Here is a 22294-nt window from a genome sequence, read left to right as displayed (position 1 = left end):
GCAAACAAAAAGATGTTGTGAGTTTTGCATTTCTTTAAAAATAAATAAATAGATATAGATAGATCTAGATCTAGATAGATTGATATCTCTCTATATGAGTGCGAATGGTTGTCTGTCTGTGTGTTAGCCCTGCGACAGACTGGCGACCTGTCCAGGGTGTACCCTGGGTGTGCCTTATGATAGCTGGGATAGGCTCCAGCACCCCCCGCGACCCTGAAAAGGAAAAGTGGATGGATGGATGACAGAACAAAGGCAGCCTCTTTCTTTCTAGTGATCTCTGTTTATTTCTTCGGTGTTGCCTTGTTATGATGGTGTGTCCTCTAGCCACACCTGTCTGTGCTCAAACAGAAGGACGTAGCCACTCTAACAGAGGAGAGCAGGCGGTTTCCCAGTGACCATGGTGAAGCAAGATAGCCTTCACTTCCGACGAACTGTAGGAATCTGCTGAGGTCAGAGCTGGAGCAGGTTGTTGGACAACCTGAAGATTTTGGACACCAAACCTGAAAGCGTCCTGCCCCTCATGAGCCGCCACACCTTCTGCATTCCGCACCAAGTGCTTGTAGGGCTCCTGGATCAAGCGCCTGCCAACAGAATAGGTGAAGGGGTCACGACTGAGTGCATCTGCCACAACGAGCTTTACGCGCGAAGGCGATATGTAAGCATTGCGCTACATTTAGTAATGCCAACATATTAAAAGAACAATATTTGTCTCTCATATATGTAATACATCTATATATATACACTGTCAAAGATACTTGACTTTGAGTGAAGATTTAAGATGATAGGAAATATAAATAACTGCAACAGCATTGAGTTCAAGTTCACTGGTGTAATAACTAATAATGGTTAATATAATAACTTTAATATTGGCCATATTATATTTACATTACCAAAGTAAGATGACTTTAGTCTCATGAACAACATTAGCTAATTGTTATTTACTAGCTAATCTTAAAATGACTGTTCAGTACAGAAATGAAGCCCAACAATCATGTTTTTACAGTCCCGTGGTCTCAGCCTCAGATACTTATCAAATCAAAGTTCATGTAGAAACAAACAAACAAATGAACAAAAGATTTTTTTTCTTCATTTCTGTCAAAAAAATGCCGTATGAAAGGTTTCCAGCGGTTAGTATCATAGTTGCTAGGCAACCTGGGCAGCGCGACGGAGGCTAGACCGTCCCATTTCACAAGCCTCGCACTTCCGGTACGCGGCCCTTGTGGACCGGCTGCAGACCCTGAATTGGGATAGAGCCATAGTGTCGATATGCTAGAGAACATGAGATTGAAAAGCCTGTGATATGTGAACGATTGTGAAATTTTGTAACTAGCTTATAATGGAGATACAGAGAAAACTTGATTTGATGAATTCTCAAATAAAAAACCAATATGTTCTTATTAACACGGACACATCAACATAGTTTCAAATTTGAATGGTTTCTGACACATCACACAGTATTTTATTTCGACACCTGCGACCGGAAGTACTGCTATTTGTTTGCGATATACAATCGCTCAAGACACCGCCATCATTTTCAAGCTAACGAACACTGCCTCGCAATCATACACCACCTAATGGTAGGTTTGACTTAATTCTAATAACAACAGTACAGAGTTCCAGTAGAAAGTTAACGCTAGCAGCTCAAAGCCAAGTGCTCATTAGCTAAGAGTAGCTTTCATGTGCTTTTGTGGTGTTTTTGCTAGCTTTACTTTGCTTTCCATTAGTTAAAGCTAATAAGCAAGCGAACCTTAGCAATTTAAGTCGGTTTAAACGAACCAAACACGTTTTGGGCGTTACAGTTACGAGCACTTTCCATGCTACATACTAATTGCATTATTATATTGCTAGTTGCTAAGCTAATACAGTTAAGCGGGTTAATGCTATCTGTGCCTGGAACTTGACGCCGGTTGCCTGACAACAGTAAATTAAAGAGATAGAACCGACTTGCACGCGAACCGGTGTGTGCTGCAGTTCATATCAGTGACGGCCGTGACGTATCGAACCCTGTATAACATACCGTTTTATCAATTGTTCTCGCTGCAGTGAGCTCTCTGTAAGCTCACTGTAAGCAGGACTAAGTTGTTGTTTCCAGCTCGGTTGTGTAACCTCGCCGGATGGAGATGGACGACGAGCTGGAGAACTTCATCAGGGAACGCAAGGCGAGGGTGGCAGAGGATAAAGCCTGTTTAGAACAAGACCCCCCATACATGGAAATGAAGGTGGGTTAGAAATAGATAATTTAAGGCAGGCATTTTGATAAACATCTGAAAAACAACACAGTTTTAGACCAAATAAGAAGTTTATTGAAGTTAAACTTTAGTCGCCCTCTTTGCCGTTATATGCTGTAACTAAGAAGTAATGTGGATCTTCTTTTCCTTCTGACTGACAGGCAAAACCCTACCGAGGCTACGGGTCTACTGTTAAGGAGAACATCCCTCCTAAGTCAAAAGCACAGGGAAGAGGTATAGATCCTGGCCACAATTTGTCACGTCAGTTCATACCTTAAGTTAAATATTATTTAAGTATTTCACTTGTCACTTGAGATTTGTTTTGCATAATACTGTTTACCTTCTGTCTCTATTAAATGTTGATGTGTTTTCAGAGGAGAGCTGCAGTGTGGGTCTCCCCCTTGGTGTGGAGTACGAGAGGAAGAAACAGAGGCTGCAGCACGAGCTTCGTATGGACTACAGGCGCTACATGACTCAGGTGACTGTCACACACTGCCCTGTTTATGTGTGTGTGTGTGTGTGTGTGACACTGTAGCGAGTTTGAGTTTTCAATCTATATGTGTCAAATCCTTATTCTAAACTTATACTTTTATGCTGCAAGTTAGCTATCACTTATCTCAGGTTTACAAAAAAATTTACAAATCTTTTTCATTTTCTGAGAATTCTTCGGGTATCAAACTGTTTCCATTTTATAAATTGTTGGGGTTTAGTAGACCCAAACATCACAGTTTGTCACAATTCACCCAGCACTATCATCACAGCCTAAAGAGAGCTGCTAGCATCACTGAGGCTGACTTAGACTTCTGTGGGGAATCTTTGTAGACTTTACTGATGTAAGTGGCTGAAATTGTTGCTGGCATTTATGCTTGTGTGTGCTGCATTATGGGTTAAGTACATTGTGATTGTGTTTTATACATGATGCCAGCCGATAGCTACAAATAAAATGCCAGGACTTTTCCCCCACCTGGGTCCCCACTCTTTGTCATTGTCCATTTTTTTTCGAGTTTGTCCACTTCTTTGTACTTATCCTCACATCCATTCCTATATCAGTCTCCTCTAGCAATTTGCTAACATTTGTGAGGCCTTAGATTGATCCTTGACATGTAGTTACATTTCCAAGGAGGTGCACTTTAGTTACAATGTAGGGTTTCAGTCGGTTTTGCGGTTACAGCGTAGCAATATCATGAATTTCCCGCTTAAGTATAAATCTCCAGTCGGAGGCAAATTTCACCAACTGACTGCCTGACCAGGTCACACCTTTAGGTGTGTGTGACTGTGCTGAGTGGGGGTTTTCTCCCCATCGTGGAAAGGTTTGCTGGATAAGGATTTAGAATAAAATGGAGCATTGTTTCTTTGCAGTTTATTGGTGAGAAACTGTTCAATAAACTACATTTTTTAGACATAGTTCTAAAGAGAGATTGCAGACAGATTTCCGTGGCGGTGGCTCGGGAGGTAGGACAGATCCTCTAATCAGATGGTTGATGATTTGATGTCTTCCTTTGGGCAAAATACTGAATTCCACTGAACCCCCAAAGTGTGAATGGGATGTTAGATAGAAAGCACTTGGACACATTGGGTGAATGAGGCATGTTGTATAAAGCGCTCGTCATGCTGTGTCACAAATATGACAAAGCTGTGTGGCAATTGAAAGACAGTCAGGAATAAGAAACATAGAAACCCAACTAAACATCTGCTCGGCCTGTTTATGTTGCTAATCCTGTGTTAATAAAGTAAAAAATAAGACAAAGGTTTCAGTTGTTCTCCATGTAATACAGTGACACAAATGAAATATTACACACTTGACTGTAAACATCAGCGTTGTTGCGTACCTATCTGTACACCTGAGGTCGCAGCTCTAGCATCAAAGCCAGTTTTTAGATTCTAGCTACAGTCTGCTCATTAGGTTTACACCAGCGTTTCTTTCCTGTTTCATCTCTGCTTTTATTTTATGTTACAGAAAAACCAGTTTGAACTTGTTGAGACTGCAGGACCATTACTCCAGTTCAATAACAGGAGGCCTGTCAAGGTAAATGTCTTAATGTCTTTTATGATTTTAATATATTTGAAGATTAGATGCTTGGCCGAACAGAATGACTGTGTGGATGTTTTTCATTGTTAATAGCAGAAAATGAAGATACTGTCTCATTATTACTGATTGGCTGCTAAAGTGGATGGCAGATGACAACAGTCCTGCTGAAAAGAATAAAACGCTTGTGTTTACCAAAACACTATAAACACAAAAGACTATAAACACAGTTAAGATGCACTGTGAAAGAGCCCACACGTGTTTTCATCAGTGATTCTCAATCCGGGCGACTCTTAGTGGAGCGGTTACTTCCTACGTACAACTCTGTTGGGTCAGAGCTGAAACATTCAGGGCTTCAGTGTGTGTATAAAAGATGGAGACACCTCAATATGTGCAGAAACACCATGTGAATGTCAGTGAAGACTAAAGTTAAAAACTAGAATAGAATAGAATAGAATAATCCTTTAATTGTCCCACAAGGGGAAATTTGGTTGTAACAGCAGCAAAAAGACACATATACAAACAAACAGTACACAGGACACAAAACAGAAACATACACAATTTTTCTTAAATATTTACATTAAGGACAATGGTTACTATATACAGAGTACTGTACAGTTATTAAATAAAAATAACAACAAGTAAGAGGCAAACCAGGTTGTAGTGCGAATCAGTTGGTTAACTTATTGCAGTTAGTTCTGATGTAAACATCTATGTTTAAAACAATAGATCAGCGATTGACGTAGAAAGCTAAACACATTGAGTAAACTGTTACAACAATAAAGGCTTTCATCTAACTTTATAAGCAATTTAAAGCTGTAAACTTTGAAACCGCACTACTCCAAGTGATACTCGTACAAATGCAGTAGTGACAGCTCGACAGTCCATGAATCCACTCTGATGTGATAATGAAAGAATGTAACATCTGATGTCAGATCAGACAGTAGCTTTGTTACTGTACTTGATTTCATCTAACATGACAAAACAAGCACGGTGGTTCTCGCACCTGAGTTCAATTCCACCATCAGGCCGGGGTCTTTCTGTGTGGAGTTTGCATGTTCTCTCCGGGTACTCCGGCTTCCTCCCACCGTCCAAAGATATGCAGTTTGTTGGGTTAGGTTAATTGATTAATCTAAATTGCCTAGGTGTGAATGCCAGGAGTGAATGGTTGTCTGTCTCTGTGTGTTAGCCCTGCGACAGACTGGCGACCTGTCCAGGGTGTACCCTGGGTGTGCCTTATGACAGCTGGGATAGGCTCCAGCACCCCCCGCGACCCTGAAAAGGAAAAGTGGATGGATGGATGACAGAACAAAGGCAGCCTCTTTCTTTCTAGTGATCTCTGTTTATTTCTTCAGTGTTGCCTTGTTATGATGGTGTGTCCTCTAGCTGCCACACCTGTCTGTGCTCAAACAGAAGGACGTAGCCACTCTAACAGAGGAGAGCAGGACGCTACACAGGCCTCTGTGCCTAGCTGAGGATGAAGAGAGGCAGTCGCCAGCGCTCTTCAGGCATCGAGACAGGCTGGAGAGGCCAACGGACCAGGAGTCGGAGGGAGAGGAGTGTAAAGATGAACTGGAGCTGATTGAAGGCACGAGATGTATGGCAGTTAATGGCAATTATGAGAAGAGACGACCTACAAAGACCGATGGCAGGTAGAAGATTTTGTTTTTGTAGTGTTGATTTGTTTGATATGATTTATGTGTTTATGATAAAAGTAGTGTTAAAGATAGTGACTTCTTTCTCCCTCATTTTATTTGTGTGTTTAGGGAAGATTCATCTGGTGTTACCAGAGATGGACAGACATCCAGAGTGCAGAACAAATCTGCAGATGCTGAGTTTGCCACTGGCCTTTTAATAGGTAAAAAGACTTCCTGTGAGCAGCTCAAAAAACATCATTTGTGTTAAAACAGCTGAACATACAGTTACAAACTTATGAACCCTTTAAATGTGAAAAAGAATTGTTGAAAATGAATTCAAGGTTTCAGATGCGGTCCCTTGTTTTCAGGAACAGCTGATACACGTGAGGCTTTGCAGAGGAGGAAGGAGCGCTACCGACAGGAGCTGCAGGAGCAGATAGCTGAGCAGCACCGCAACAAGAAGAGGTGCGTCTTTATTTATGGTGCTCACTAGAAGCCCTAAATATTTCACCACTTTAGGCACTTAGTTATGACTTGCAGTGGCTGCAGAAATGGATACAAGTTTGTGTCTTTGTTTCAGGGAAAAATATTTCGAGTTGAAAGTCGCAGCAACAGGAATAAATGACCCTGAGAAACAGGTCAGCTTACAGCTCGTAAGCAACTCTCCTTTACTCTGAGAGTGTTTACACTGTGCAGGATATTTATCAGCTGTTTCTTTATCCAGCCGGACCGAATCAGACAGTTTGGACTGAGCAGAAGAAAAGGTGCCCAGGTGTCAGATCCTGTAACAACAGGTGATAGATCATCATCAAGTGCTCTACCTGACATCGAGAAGATTGGTGCTAGAGAGAGGGAAATGCCTCCCCCCGAGCAGGCTCAGGTGGCCTTCCAGTCCCCTTTGCTGGAGTATAGCTCTGCCCTGGGCTTAGGTGGAGGCAGTCTGCCTCCCAACAGCCAGCCTGCCAACCCTGTGACGTCCATGGACATCCCTAGGTAGTAATACGAAACTTTACATCAGTTACAGTCTGAATGATTTCATAATGCAACACTTGAGATTAGGGCAGGAGGCAACACTTGAGCAGCAAGTTGGTTGACAATGGAGCCAAATATGTCTGCATTGTTTTCATAACGAAGTCAGTTAATAATAGCAATGATGTCATGCTGTAATCATACCAATGTGAGTTTTAACGTGAAGAAGCAGGACATGTTTAAATGAACTGAATGCAGCTGTGGAAGAGTAAACAGTATATAATGGCCCATGTCAGTGAGATCAAACAGTAGTGATAATACAGCGTTTTGTTTTGGGAATCAGTGTCCAGTACGTGTTTGTGTGTTGAGAATCTGGATCCAGCAGAATTGACAAACACTGTAGTTAACGTTGTTCAATATAAAGATGTATATCGGAAGACGATATGAAAATGTATATCGTTTCATATTATACGCTATCGTTTGTTTTGTGGTGTCGCAAAATAAACTGTTTACGGCAATTTTTTCCATCGTTTTGATGGTCACTGTAGAATTTCTTGAAGTTCTCCCTTTTTCTTATATTTAATATAACCACACTGCAGACGGACAAGCGACTGTTTTTATGCGTTGTCGTTAGCAACAACGATCGCGTGGCTCCACCATCCGCATGTTTATTTTGCACATAAACCTTTCACAATAAAGTTGAAGATTTGAGATTTTTAAAAATAAACAGAATCACGTGAAAGAGTATGCAGAGTGTTTACGGATGAGAGGCCAAAAAGAGCCGTCAAGTGCTTAAACCCCCCCCCCCCAAAAAAAAAAACCTTAGGGCAGGCTTTTCCCCGCAGCACGCCGTGTAATAAATACTCACAAAGAAAATTGCGTCCATTTCAACTTATGTAACACTCAACTCCAGGTACACGACGCCCAGCTGAAAACACTTCACGCAAGTCAAGTTGCCTGAGATTCACAGAGTTTACAGAAAATATAAAATTTTTGTGATACATATCGTTGTCGGGACGATAAATGTCTTATATATGAGATTTTGGTCATATCGCACAGCCCTAACTGCAGTTAATGAAAAGGACCTTAAAGAGAAACTAGAATGAAACTCTTTTGATTAACTGTTGCAGGGCCTCATGAACCCTTTAAAGACACTTAAAAAAACACTAACTAGTCCCAGTCCCAGCTGAATCCAGAAATTCATTCAGGATTGAATATTTATTTAGTTACAAAACACATGTTTTGAAATGGTTCCTCCCCAGACATCCTCTGTTTCATCCCCGCCCACCTCCTTCAGTGAGTGATGCATACAGAAGCCCCTACGTAGAGCCACATCACTACTACGCCAACAGAAGCATGCTTGATCCAAACATGGCCTACTGTAAGTCCGGGTCTCTGTTACATGGGAGTAAAAACACTTTCTGGTCTACATTACAAAACCTGACCCGAGTATAATTGGTATATTAGACAGGTGTTCTACTTATGTGATTGATTTTCTTTCAGACGGGCACATGCCTGCTCCTGGTGCTGGCTTTCCCATGCCCTACTGGAGTGTCCCGCCAGGGGAAGCCGTGCCCAGCCAGCTTGGTAACCACAGCCCTCACAGCCAGCACAGTGGCAGCAGCTTTCCTGAGCCTCCTATGCAGTAAATATCTACTCTTACAGTTTTCTAGAAGCCCAAGATGGCAGTAATTATATCTGTTATACCTGCACGCACACAATCATGTTAGTGAATCCTGCCCAGGCCAAGTAAACTCATTATAGTGGACGTGGCTTTAACTCCTGTTTGTTTGCTGTAAGACATGGTAGTAAGACACACCAACCAAAGTGCTCATCGGGTCTCAACTACTCTAACAGGCCCAGCAACGAGACGGCTACTGGGCCATCGCATGCCAACATGTTCCCTTCAGAGAGATCCAGATCAGCCAGGGAAAGGATTTTGAGCTACAGGGATGCTCTGAAACAACAGGTAGGTGAGATAAAAGGAACCTTTTTCTGTGTGCTGCCACCACCCAAAGAACTAAAATTTTGTCGGTGCTTGTGATACAGCAAATCTAGTAATAACAGCGTTAAAGTATAAGCACAGAAGAATGTCGATGGATGTGGATTTGATTTATGATTAAAGAAGGGGGGGTTTGGGGTGGGGGCTTTAAATCACCAGAGAAGCATTCAGCACTGTTGATATTTAAAGGTGAATAAATTTGGCCATCACGGACGTTTGTGGTGATGATGTTGCTGGGCTCCTCCTTTGTTATTTGGCTGAAAACAGTATTGGTAGAGAGTTGAAGGTAATGAAATTTCACTGCATCCTAGTGTGTGATGTGTTGACAGGAAGCTTCCAGGAGTGGAAACGGCGAGCTTTACAGCAAGGTAAAATAGATAAGGCTCCCTGTAAGTTATCTGGAATCAAAAATCCTTCTCATGTATTAGTCGAGTTGGCTGTAGAAGTAATTCTGAGATCCTCCTCTGTTCAGTTACTTCATAACCAAATCCCACCCTGACCCCTTTTATTGTGAAAATCCTCTTTCCATCTGCTTAGCGTACATTTTTCCCTGGTCTTCCCTCTAGCATACAAGATCACTGCAGACTCCCTAAAATGTTTTCCAGGTAGTTCCTCGCTGTGCTTTGGTTCCTTGTCGTTCTGGTGCAGTAATAACTTAATTCTTCTGCTTTTTTTGGTTCCATATTTGCAGCCCATGTTCGAAAGCTTCTGATAAACTGAGCTGAAATGTAAAGCTTGGAACACATGAAGTCAACATAAGATATTCAGTTTTACTTTTGTTTTTTTTAAATGTTTTTGAATTTATATAATAGGCATCTTGACACATTTAATGAGAAAACGGTGGTAACATTCATCACTGAGGCTTACTGTCTTCATCAATTGGCCAGATAGTTGTGGTGAAAATAGAACATTTCACAGTGTCTTGGGAACATAGTTGTTGATCGCTGACATTTGATAAGTGTTGAATAAACAGAAATACTGTTTGTTAGATCCAGGAGCAACAGGAGCGGAGGCGTCAGGAGAGGGAGGACAGGGAGCGTTACGAGGCTCAGCTGGAGGCTGACATGAAGAACCACCAGCCCTGGGGGAGAGGTGGAGGAGGAGCGCCGCTGAGGGACAGCACTGGAAATCTCATTGGTATGTCCCGCTGTGTACCGTCTTTTTATAGTATGCAGCATGTTACGAATTCAGAGGAGCTGTTCTAACTTAGCCTGCCTGAATCTGCAGCTGATCTCAGTCAGATGCACAAGCTGAACGAGGAGGCGTACAGCAACCCGGAGCAGCGGCAGAGGAGAGCCACGGCTGCTGCGGCAGCCAGCCGGACTGAGCACCTGGACCTCAATGAGAGGGTTTCTGGTAGTGTGGCATCCATACCACTAGAAATATGACTTTGCTTTATTTAGCTTTGTTTTGCTATCAGATTATTGTTGACATCACAGCCATAAATGTCATGTGAAGGCTGTGTGCAGGCAGGAGTGGTGGTAAGGAGGACCCAATGTGCAGACACTCGGAGGCAGAAAGTAAACTCAAACTCAGATTTATTGCTAGATGGTAAACAGAACTAGCAAAACTGAGAATACAAATGCTAAACTGAAAATAACAACAACCTGAACTGGCAGACGGAACACACAGCATGAAATGAGGGTAGATCGCGACACAGAGAAACACAGGGCTTAAATACACAGAGGGAGCAATCAGGGAATGGGAAACAGGAGGGAAACACAGCTGGGGCAAATCAGGCCTAACGAGACAAAGGAAGCAAAACCAGACACATTAACATGAGACACGGACTTTCAAAGTAAAACAGGAAACACAGACTGAACTTACAGACACAGACTCACAAGCAGGCACTGCAACAGAGGGAACAGAGACGTGGGACCAGGGCAGACACAGACGCTGACTGGACACAGAATAGAGGGAGTAAGGAAACCAAAACTTGAGAACCACACAATCACACACCAAGAAGACCTGGGGAAAAATAGAAATGCAAAACAGAAACCAAAACCTTCACAAAAATAAGCTAAGATAAGAACACAAATAAAAAGGTACAAAACTGAAACCACTAGGTCACTGACCCAGGTACCCTAACAATAAAACACAAAGAAAACAGGCTAAAACTGGCTGTTACTTCAATGTTCAGAAACTGGCATCACCACCGAGTAGCATATCAGAATATCCAGAAACAACAGCATTGAGACTGATACGTTTATTTTGAAAGATCTCTTTCATGTTTTGTAGGTTTCACCCATGTACAAACCCCACAGTTTGCCAGAGGCAAAGTATTTGCCAGCCAGCCCACAGAGCAACAGCTCCAGGAGCAGGACAAGTACAAAGCTTACCTCAAACAGCAGGTACAAGGCTACGCAGCTGGGGGCATTTCTCCTGTCGGTATTATATGCTACGCTGTCTTGTTGAAAATCGCTGATGGTTTAGTTCTTTATCAGCCTGCATTTGTTTGCAGATCGAGGAGAAAATGCGTAAAAGGGCAGAGGAGAGAGAACGAATCAGGCTGGAGGAAGAGAAGGAGGAGAAGAAGCTGGCAGAGCAGCGGGCTCGCATCCAGAGGGAGTACGAGGAGGAGCAAGAGAGGAAGAAACGAAAGGAAATGGAGGTGAGAAGCTAAAATCTGACAGATAGAAAGGCTTCATCTCTGACTAAGGCTACGTTCACATTGCAGGCGAAAGCGCATCAAATCCGACTTTTTTGACCGATCATGGTATGACAGTGTGAACGGCACAAATCCGATCTGGATCACTTTCGTATGTGGTCCTGAAGCCGATACATATCTGATGTTTTAGAAAGCGACTGCTGTTTGATGGTCATGTCGCATTAAATCCGTCTTTTACGTCACTGACACAAGACAGACGCCAATTATCAGCGCCGGAGAAGACATCGTGAACGCTTCCTGGTCATCCAGTGAAACTGTTGGGAAGACAACGTTGGAGAAACGTGAACATTTTATTTGTACTGTATAATCTGCAGATTCTGACAGAAATCTGCAACTATCCTTTGAAGCACCGCTCCTCTAAAACAGCAATAAGGATCATTATTAGGCCATATGTAAATAACAAAATAACTTTATAACTTAAAGCAAAATTGGGAAACGTAAAGTCTGAAACAAGTCTTTATATTAAGGCCATCAGTCAAACAATACTGTTTGGTCTGGGTCTAAACAGAGCGCGTTGTGTGTGACGTCTTCTTTTGCGCATGTGGGCCGCTTTGAGGGTTCACACTAGAGCGCGTTTGCTGTCACATTTTATTTGTAGTGTGAACAAGCAGACAAAAAAATCGGAATTGAGCATTAAGACCTGCAGTGTGAACGTAGCCAAAGTCACTTTGAGTACTTTGGCAGGTGTTTTTATGCCTGTCTGTTGACCGATCTTTTCTGTGCAAGATGTAGTCATGAAACTGTGCAGATGTGTAGCTGAATTTAAAATCAAGGTCAAGTCCAGAGATGGGCGTTGGCCAACGCCTACAGAGTGAACACGCATGTAGTAACAAGTGCACACAGGTTAGACTGTAAATCATGTTGCTGGGGGTTGCGGATGTTGTGATGGTCTCTAATTATAACACATTGCAAGTCTTTCTCATTTCCCTAAATCTTTGTCTTGTGTACTTCCTCTAATATTTTTTCTTTCTCTCAGCAAAAGGCCAAGAATGAGGAGCTGATTCAGCTGGCTGAACAGAGGAAGAAGGAAGCTGAGAGGATAAAGAAGGAAGCAGAGGAGAAGGAGAGTGCGATGCTGAGGAGACAGTATGAGAGAGAGAGACAGGCACGGGTGGAAGAGGTCAGTTCACAGATGTACAGATGTGTCACACTGTCCATCGTTTGACTTGATGCCTACTTAATAATCCAGGTAACAAAATCCCAGAAAGCAAATTGTCCCAATCATTAATCACTATGAGTACTGATCACAGAAAGCTGGGGAATGGCTGAAATCACAGGATTGTAACATGGTGAAAGATACATTTTAGCCTCCTCGGTGGGTCAGAGACGGTCATTCCCTTTTCACATAAATGGTCTCCGTGACTCTGTGATCCTGCTTCAGTGATGAACTTATACACCTCCTGGACAGAGACGCAGTCACTATGTGCTGGTAAATAGGCGGCTGAGTCCTGGCGTGATGAGGTAGCTCTTCTGTGTTGAGCCATCTGCTCAGCCAGAAGTTGTTCGGTTTTCAATGCTTTGGCACTTGAACCCCATGGTTAGTATCTCAGGTGTTTGTGTGTGTTGGAAAGTGCTCAGGGATGGACAGATTGAGTGACTGAGAAAGTGCTTTGAGTGTTTAAATTGAGCAGAACGGTAAATACCAGTCCAGTTACTATGCTGGTCTTTGTGCTGAGGGACCCGATCCTCGAGGTTGGATCTCCCCGAGTCCAGATGAACAAAATGAACTCTATTACTCACTTTTGTTAACTTCTTACTCTTATTGTGAAACACAATATTTTGCAGTACTGTCAGGGTTAAAGTCAGTGTGTACAAGGAACAGAAGTATGAGATGCGAAGCAGACATTTGATGTTCAGGAATAAAAGTCATCATCCTCCATGTGACCAAATGTCTGCTCAGGTGTTGTATTTATGTTTCATATTTCAAGACACACATAACTACAAAGACTGTAACCAGTGACCAGCTGACCACCAACATACAAATATTGTATGTGTCTGTGTGTTCACTTGAATTATTTGAAGACACCCCTTCATTATTTTGATCCAAAGACCAAACAGTGCCACTATTTGGTTTATCCATTCCCACACCAGCGGAGTTGAGCTACCGTGCATGGTGCCGGCGTGAGCACTGGGAGCAATTAGTTGGGGTTCAATGTTTTGTCCAAGGACACTCTGACAGATGGACAAGCCTGTCAGCCCTGTGGTTAGTGGGCCACCTACCTCCTGAGCGACAGCTGCTTCTTTTAATTTCTTTCCTTTGATTAGCTTTCAAGATGAAAATGGCCGTCGCTGATTCCACTCAGGACACTCTCACTCAGTTCAGATCACTTCAGTCATGCTTTACTGGCATGATGGTTTCTGAAAAAGATATTCTCAAAGCACCAAAATACTATTAACAGTAGAACAATATAAACATGGTGATGTGGAAAAAATTAAATGAAACAGTTTTATATCAATATGTTTGATGAAATAAAGCATTGTGTGTGTGTGTGTGTGTGTGTGTGTGTGTGTGTGTGTGTGTGTGTGTGTGTGTGTGTGTGTGTGTGTGTGTGTGTGTGTGTGTGTGTGTGTGTGTGTGAGATCAATCTTGTTCTTAGGTCAAGATGAAGGTAGTCACCATTTGTAGGGACTTCTTCTCTTGTAGCTACACTGCTATACCCTTCTTGGCTGTCTGGAATAACTTCCAAATATTCTGAACAATAAATTTCAAATAATCAGTTGGCTTATATTAACTGTAGTATTTTAAAGTTTTATGTAGTAAATCACAAGCTGTGTGTCTTCAGGTCCACAGGGAACCCTCACCTCCAATCCCCACTCTGCAGAAGAAACGTGGCCTTCACCAGTATACCCCCAGACCTCCCACTGCTGACAGCCAACACTCTACAGTCCCATCGTCTGTAAGTCTCTTACACTCACTTCCATAGTCTGACAGCATCTTGAGGTTGGTTTGTCTTATCTGAACATGTTTGAGGGTTGAATGCACCCAGAGGTTTTTTGTAAACATTGTTATGCTAATGTTACTCATCCAGACTGAGTAACACTTACTGTGTCAGTTTCAGTCTGTTACACATGTACAGATTTATGTCATGTCTCCTATCATAACTTTTCAGAGTTACTCAGGTCACAGTTAGCCGGTGCTAACTACCTGCAACAAGTCTTTTCTACAAGTGTTTGCACAGATCACATCTGTACTGTGATGAATGATGATGTGAAAGGCATTAAAGTCAAAGTGACCCAAGAGTCAATGACAGAATGTTACCAGCAGTGTTTTGTATTTAATATTTGAAAGGCTTAAATGCAGGCTACTATATCTGCACTGTTTTTAAGACATTTCTTGGTCCAGTTTAGTTAAAAGTTAGAAAACGTTTAATTTAGTTCTCTGTAATAGAATATTTTCTGCTAAAATCCTTCATGGATTAATCTTTTTGTTTTTAAGGAGCGGTCTCTGTCCGGTCTGCAGTCCCCTCCCGTCCCTGCTTGTAGGAACCAGTTGCGAGCTGCAGGTACTGTGTGAGAGCAAACATAGATGCCTCTGATCATATCTGCAGGATCTTTGTGTTGGGCTCAGTCTCCCATAAACAGTGCTAAATTTTCTTTGACACTTAGAGTGATCCGTCCTTTCTTACACATCGACTCGGCTGTGTTTCTTTACGTTTTGCTGGTGCTGAGAAGGTTAATGATATTGAAAACACTGTATCAGCTATAGACTGTGTGTGTTTTAGGAGACCGTTGCGATCTGTTCAGTGAGCTGTCAGCATTGCGTCGGCAGCTCCGCAATGAACAAAAACGCCTGGAGGGTGACCTGCAGCAGGGGGATTGGGAGGATTTAGACTCTCCTCTGAATAACAGGTAAAACACATTCATCACTCATGCTGTAACCTTTGGCATACTAATGGATGTATATACATTTACCGGACTACATATTGGATTTAGCTGTGCATCAGTTAATGCACATTGCATACTTAGATATTTCATATTGTAACCACCAAAAGTGTTCTTCTCTGTGTTTGGCGACGAGCAGCTTTGCAGGCTTTTGCTTTCATGTTGTCACCAGGAGACTGTGTTACAGATTGCTCTTAGTTGTGCTGTTGTTGGTCCTTCAGAAAGCCATGGAGAAGAGTGAAGTTAGCAAATGCAAAGAGCTCAAGTGAAACTGAGTGTTTAATACACACTAGAGCTGGGCGATATAAGATTTTTTCATATCACGATGTTTTTTTCATTTAAGGCGATAACGATATATATCACGATATAAGCCAAATAACTATATTTGTAAGATTTAAATGTGCCGTTGCTCACAAGTAAAATGTGAAATAATCTGCAGCTTGTTTTGATTTAAATATTTATTTCCCATAATAAGTTCAACAGGGTAGATGTACTTAAGGAACGTGAGACTTCAGTTTCAGATAAATAAAGGTAAATATTGCAAACTACACAAAAGGCAGCTGCTAAAGCGTTTAAGTTTCAAAATAGAACAAACAAAACAGACTACTAAATTGTCAATTCCACTTAGAAACAAAATATTAATTCTAACAATAAATCTTAGTTCGTTTTACAGAAGAACAGACAAAATTGACTAACTTTTGTCAATATCAAATAAACTGAGAACTAAAAGGAAATTCTCAGTCTCTCCTTGTTGTATAGCTTAGCTTTTCAAACAGTTTTAACAGTTACTTTAGTCTGACAAAAGCCGAATGACGAATTAGCGCTTTCAGTCAGAGATTGAGCATGCACCGGTTTATTGTATTTCCAGACTTGCTTTCGGCACAATTTACAGTGCGCGCTACTCTGTTTTTTGTCAGACTTGAAATAGCCGAAATACCTTCACACTACGGAACTTCTATGGCCCTTCCGTTCGACAATCTCTCCGCATTGGAACCATCATCTGTTTTCTCTTCGGTAACCTTCGGTCACGCTCTCGGTTGATTTTTCTCTAGTCGGCACACTTATTTCCTCCATTACCCGGGCGGCACGGCGGCTGACTGCTTCCCAAACAAATACACATGTGCGCCTTGGCACTTGTGCTGTACGTAACAAGTCACGTGACGTGACGCTGTGGCTGTGATTGGTTCGGCTCTGCGTTACTTAATTTGGATTGGCTGTTCTTCTTTTTTTTTAAGAGGACAAGAGAGATGAGGCCTATCGCAATAGTTTAATTTTTCTATCGAGAAAAAGTTATTTTGCAATACATATCGTTATCGTTCTATCGCCCAGCTCTAATACACACTATCATTCACATTGAGCTACAATACCAGTAAAAGTTTCGTCACACCTTCTTATTTAATGGTTTTATTTTCATGACTATTTATGTTGCAGATTCTCACTGAAGGCATCAAAACTATGAATGAGCACATGGAATTATGTAGTAAATAAAAAATTGTGAAATAACTCAAAACATGTTTTATATTTTAGATTCTTTAAAACAGCCGCCCTTCGCTTACAGCTTTGCTCACTCTTGGCATTCTCTCCATGAGCTCCATGAGGTCGTCACCTGAAATGGTTTTCCAACAGTCTTGAAGGAGTTCCCAGAGATGCTGAGCACTTGTTGGTCCTTTTTCCTTCACTCTGCTCTCCATCTCATCCAAAACCATCTCCACTGGGTTTAGGTCAGGTGACTGTGGAGGGCAGGCCATCTGGTGCATCACATCCTTCTCGGTCACACTGTCTGGAGGTGTGTTTGGGGTCATTGTGCTGTTGAAAAATAAATGATGGTCCAAGTAAATGCAAACTTGATGGGATGGCATGTTGCTACAGGCTGCTGTGGTAGCCATGTTGGGTCAGTGTGCCTTCAATTATGAATAAATCCCCAAAAGTGTCACCAGCAAAGCCCCCCCACACCATCACCACCTCCTCCATGCTTCACAGTGGGAACCATGCATGTAGAGACCAACGTTCACCTTTCTGTGTTGCACAAAGACACAGCGGATGGAACCAAAGATCTCAAATTTGGACTCATCAGACCAAAGCACAGATGTCCACTGGTCTAATGTCCACTCCTTGTGTGTGTCTTGGTCCAAACAAATCTCTTCTGCTTGTTGCTTTTCCTTAGTCGTTCCTCTGAACAGCTGATGTAGAGATGCGTCTGCTACTGGAGCTCTGTGTGGCATTTATCTGGGCTCTAATCTGAGCTGCTGTTAACTTGTGATTTCTGAGGCTGGTGACTCGGATGAATGTATCCTCAGCAGCAGAGGGGACTCTTGGTCTTCCTTTCCTGGGGCGTCTTCATGTGAGACAGTTTCATTGTAGAGCTTGCTGGTTTTTGAGACTGCACTTGGGGACACATTCAAAGTTTTAGAAATTTTCTGCACTGACTGACCTTCAGTTCTTAAAGTAATGATGGACTGTCGTTTGTCTTTACTTAGCCGATTGGTTCCCGCTTGTGTGGGAAAATTCTAGCAGATGAGCAGTTACTGAGATACTGAGAGCAGTTTGTCTGGCACCAACAGCTATTCAATGTTCAAAGTGACCTAAACCACCTTTCCTTCCCTTTCTGATGTGATTGGCTGCCTGAGTATTTACATTAACAACCTCTTGAAGAGATGCAAGTGGCTGTTAATGCTTTGTATAGTTGTGCTTGTACAGTCTGATTTTGTATGTTTACAATGTCTCACCTGTCTGTCTTCTCATTCTTCATTGTATTGTCCCCACACACAACAGTTTCCCACTGACAAAAGTAGCCGGTGGGTGGTGGGGTGGGTGGGAGTTGAGGAGATGAGATAAACAAGCATCTGTGCAAGTGCAGACTTATTGAGTTATAATTTAAAAATCAAACCAGCAGTCAGAAATAACCTCCATCTCATCTCTCATTTGATCATAATGAGTCAGTGTGCCACTCTGCACACGCGAGCATAAACATCCAGACATGTTTGTGTTGGTATATGTGGAGATGCAACATGAAATTACAGCGAGGCAGACTAGATGTAGATGAATGACTGAATCATGGAAATGAGCTAAAAAGCTTGGCGACCTACTGCTTATCGCTTTGACCATCGTTGATCCTCGGCATTGTCTACCAGAACAAGCCAAACTCAAAAGACTGCTCTGCTCTTCCATAGAAACTGATATTTCTGTGCGTACACCTGTTTCCATTCCTTCAGGTATCGCGAGCGCGCTGTGGTGGATGTGTTTGATATGGCCAGGCTGAGGCTCCAGGCTCCAGTTCGTAGGCCTAACTCCAGATATACAGAGCCACGAAATTTGTTACGAGTCCACGACTCCCTTCAGCTCAAGTACAGAGGTAACACGGTGATCTCAAAGTGTTGACTGTACTCTATTAATAACAACATTACTTCACTATTATATGTTTACATTTACTTCTAATGTGGTAGATGAAGAATCGAGGTTGGGCTCCAGTGAAGATCCTAAAGTAGTGGAAGTAGGTGGGACCAGCAGACGGAGGCGGGACTACAGGGATTCATATCACCAGTTGAGCAGCCAGAGGTCTACGGTCCAGGACGGTCAGACTATATTTCAATAATTTTTTTACCCTGTTATTACTTTTCAACAGCAGGTCCAAAGTGCCATCCATTGTTGATAATAAAGAATATCCTACTTGTGTTGCAGATTATTTTGACCTGTCCCCACCACAGCAAAATGATCTACTGGTGAGAAATAATGTTTAAGCTGCACAAAAATCCTGTGATTTGTACTGTATCCACCAGCTTGTAGTTATTAGAGTGGAACTGTGAAAAGAGCTGTGTGTATTTCAGAGGAGCGAGACCAGGGGATCTGCAAGAGGTTCTCTGCTGGAGTCAGAGAGTGCTTTCATTGGTAAGACATGCTGAAATAAAAGCATTTTACTGCTGGTGAAATCCACATTCTCCTTTTGAGTCATAGAGCTGCAGGCGTTTCACTGACTTCACAAGACCCGAGTCTTCATGGCAGACAGCCATCCCGAATTCTTTGAGCTGTTACAGTACTGACATCGTTTGTTCTCTGGATCACAAACATAATTTACCTCCTGCTGGTTGTGCCTCATGTTTAAGTGTTGTTTAGCTCATGCTGGAGAAGTATGACGCATACCTGAATGTATCTAACTTTTCAAATTATTGAGAAAGTTTATTTCAGTGGGGCCAAATTGTATACTGCAAAATGACATCTGGAACTTTTTAATGTCGAGGATGCTTTAAGTGACGAGAATCACATAAAAAGTTGCGGCGATGTTTGAAATGACTGACTTTGGTTGTGTGTGTTAAGACCCTCTGGGCGATGGCTCGTCAGAGCTGCAAACCCCAGAACCCGAGAAGACTCGTCAGCTGTCGGCCCGGGAGAGGAGGAGGCTTTCCAGACAGTCACAGCGCCCACAGGTATTCTTCCTAAAAACCATCCGCGAGTCCTGGTCAAACACGAAGTTTATTTGCTGAAGTTTTAACTTTTTTCTTCCCTTTTTTCAGGAGCGAGCTGCTTCTGGCCACCCTGTTGGTCATCATGATGATTACTCCGACCACGCAGTAACCAGACAGCGGCAGAATGAGGATGGGGAATGGGGAAACCGGAACAGGACGGGTCATCAGGCTCTCAGTCGTCGTGGCAACACAGCTGGTACAACTTCATATTTTTTGTGTAAATACGTTTCTCATTGTATAAAAGCCCAGACCAGCATTGCCGATCTTCAGGAATATGAAGCTCAGGGTCTAATATATCGATCATTATAAAATTCAGCATTAGGATTTTTAATGGGTTTGAAGTTTGCTCGATTCAGTAAGTACAGCATCGTTCATGTAAAGCTGCAAACTAACAATATATATTTAGCAAATATTTGTTCTTATATAAAGCATGCATTCTAGCCGCCCGTTCCCAGCTTGTTAATTACACAGTGAAGATGTGTGTTTTCTGTGTTCACTTGTTTTTCTTCAGCACCGCTGGATCTGTCTGACGACGACGACTCGCCTCCGAGGTTTTCTCTTCATAATCGTCAGGGCTCTATAGAAACCGATCGCTGGATACGGCCAGAAACATCGGACACGCTGAAGTGTTTAGACCGTGCGATGAGAAGGGAGCGGCTGGCAACGTAGCACCTTGTCTCCTAAGATTTGGAGGGTCCTTCTGATTTTGACTGCATAAGTTCAAAGTTGGTTTTAATTTATTGCTTTGATTAAAGATAAATGTAAGTTACTGTCAAGGAAAAGATGTTTCTCTTTTTGTTTCTGTTGAAACCTCAGTGTTGTAATCCACTGTGGGAACCTTTGTGTTCTTTTACATGTAAATTATTGTTTTATTGAATATATTTTTAAATAAATTATTTTAATTTTATGTACTGTGTTTTGGTTTGCTTCCTATTACAAGACATCTCATCGCTAAAGCAAATTGCTCTATGCCTGTAATTTATGTTCATGTCAACAATTTTCCCTCAATTATTCAAAGGTTCAATTTTCTCCCTTTTCATTCATATTGCATGGCTAAATTAAGAATTCACTGCTGCATTTAAATGTGAATTACATATGCCAAGTCACACAAAGTAGCATCAAGTCATTAGGACAGCAATGTCACGATACTGGAATTTCAAATGCAATACTATTTTCAGTACCACGGAGAAGAATTTGATCCTGCAGCAACAGAAGTTATAGCAACCGAGACATATATTGAAAAGATTAACATTTATTTTAAACAGATTTTCCCAGGAGTTATAAGTTTGATCAAAATAAGTAATTTTCAGATTAAACTTTGATTATTTTGCAAATTTAGATAATTTTATCGTATTGTACGAGTAAAATATTTTGAACCTATTTATAAACACGTCTAAAAAATGTCGAAGAAGAGCATTACAGAACAGTTTCAAATACACTTTGGATAAATTGTGGTATTAGTTGCAGCGTCTCTTATCCAGCGTTCAGTGCTCTGCCTTTCACTCAGTCTGCAGGTCTTCACATCCTCAGCTTTGCTTTGCTCTGGATTTCATTCTTATTTGCTCGGCTTAGTTCTCCACACTCTCCTGAGTTCAGCTACGCTTACTGCTTACTGTCACAGCTCAATATCTAACCTGCAATAATTATTCATGTTTGATCTAACTACAGTCAGCTAGTTGACATATTAAATGGTAAATAGATGGCTAATGTGGCTAATTGCTACATGGCTAATGCTAACGTGAGCACTGACCAGGTTAAATTTCATGATGGCTGTTTCATACTACAGTGTTGCTGAAGCGTGAGCTTTAATGACCATGAAAGTGTTCCTAAAGTGTTGGTCAGTGGTATCAGTGTTAGCTACTTCAGCTGTGAACTAGCATTTTTGCTACATATGCTATAAGCTGAAATTGTTTTTTTGTACTACCCAGAAAACGCTGCTAACATAGCTGTTATTACTTGTGACTCTCAGTGACGTAAAAAGCAAAGGTTCAAATCTCTCGCCGAAATCATCACTGAAACATCTCGAAGCTGTTCTATTACACACAGCCTTTCAAGCAGCTCTAGGATTTGTCTCAACTTGAACATCGTTTGCCGCCTTCTGTTCGGTGAGAACCCACGCTGACGAACATCGTGACCTCTGAGAATGAATGAATGATGTTCTCTCTGTCTCTCGATAGACCCGCGAGAGCCGTGCTCTACATCGTATCCCCAACCAAAAAAAGAGAAAACGGCACAAAAGCTGCACAGCCTGTAGCTGTTTGTTTATCATTTGTCTTCTGGGTTTGATTTTCTGACTAAATGCTCCATGAAAGCGGAGCTGTTTACCATTGAAGTTCTGGATGTGGCGTTCATCTGCCAGGACGTAATTTGCAGCAGAACGAACACACAAAGCACAAACCAAGTGATGGCGTGAATCCAAGAC

General features: G+C 42.0%; 1 protein-coding gene across 6 annotated transcripts; it reads left to right on the top strand.

Moving 5' to 3' along the window:
* The first annotated feature begins 1456 nt into the window (after positions 1–1456).
* On the top strand, positions 1457–20779 carry LOC134646212 (centrosome and spindle pole-associated protein 1-like). Of its 6 annotated transcripts, none has more exons than XM_063500022.1 (29): positions 1457–1577; positions 2044–2219; positions 2390–2462; positions 2603–2706; positions 4186–4254; positions 5668–5906; positions 6021–6112; positions 6260–6356; positions 6472–6529; positions 6616–6884; positions 8123–8241; positions 8364–8505; positions 8718–8829; positions 9192–9230; positions 9852–9999; positions 10090–10218; positions 11101–11213; positions 11324–11473; positions 12507–12650; positions 14314–14427; positions 14967–15033; positions 15253–15379; positions 18625–18764; positions 18856–18984; positions 19091–19131; positions 19237–19297; positions 19724–19833; positions 19921–20068; positions 20384–20779. In XM_063500022.1, exons 2-29 carry the CDS (start codon positions 2115–2117, stop codon positions 20539–20541), a joined length of 3297 nt encoding a protein of 1098 aa, XP_063356092.1. In that variant the 5' UTR covers positions 1457–1577; positions 2044–2114; the 3' UTR covers positions 20542–20779. The 6 variants fall into 6 exon arrangements, with proteins under 6 accessions (XP_063356092.1, XP_063356081.1, XP_063356101.1 ...); XM_063500011.1 differs by having other exon boundaries at positions 2390–2489; XM_063500017.1 differs by having other exon boundaries at positions 1499–1577; positions 2093–2219; positions 2390–2489.
* The last annotated feature ends 1515 nt before the right edge of the window (positions 20780–22294 follow it).

The sequence above is a fragment of the Pelmatolapia mariae genome, linkage group LG2 (genome assembly GCF_036321145.2).
Source record: "Pelmatolapia mariae isolate MD_Pm_ZW linkage group LG2, Pm_UMD_F_2, whole genome shotgun sequence".
Taxonomy (NCBI): Eukaryota; Metazoa; Chordata; class Actinopteri; order Cichliformes; family Cichlidae; genus Pelmatolapia; species Pelmatolapia mariae.
Note: the sequence above shows the minus strand (reverse complement) of the source record. Positions and strands in the feature narration are given on the sequence as shown.

Bases quoted from the DNA above. Each gene is read 5' to 3' on its own strand.
- LOC134646212 (XM_063500011.1), top strand. From the start codon at position 2,115: ATGGAGATGGACGACGAGCTGGAGAACTTCATCAGGGAACGCAAGGCG. The intron at 10,219-11,100 runs GTAGTGTGGCAT...CATGTTTTGTAG, and splicing joins CCTCAATGAGAGGGTTTCTG to GTTTCACCCATGTACAAACC. The intron at 14,428-14,966 runs GTAAGTCTCTTA...TTTGTTTTTAAG, and splicing joins ACTCTACAGTCCCATCGTCT to GAGCGGTCTCTGTCCGGTCT.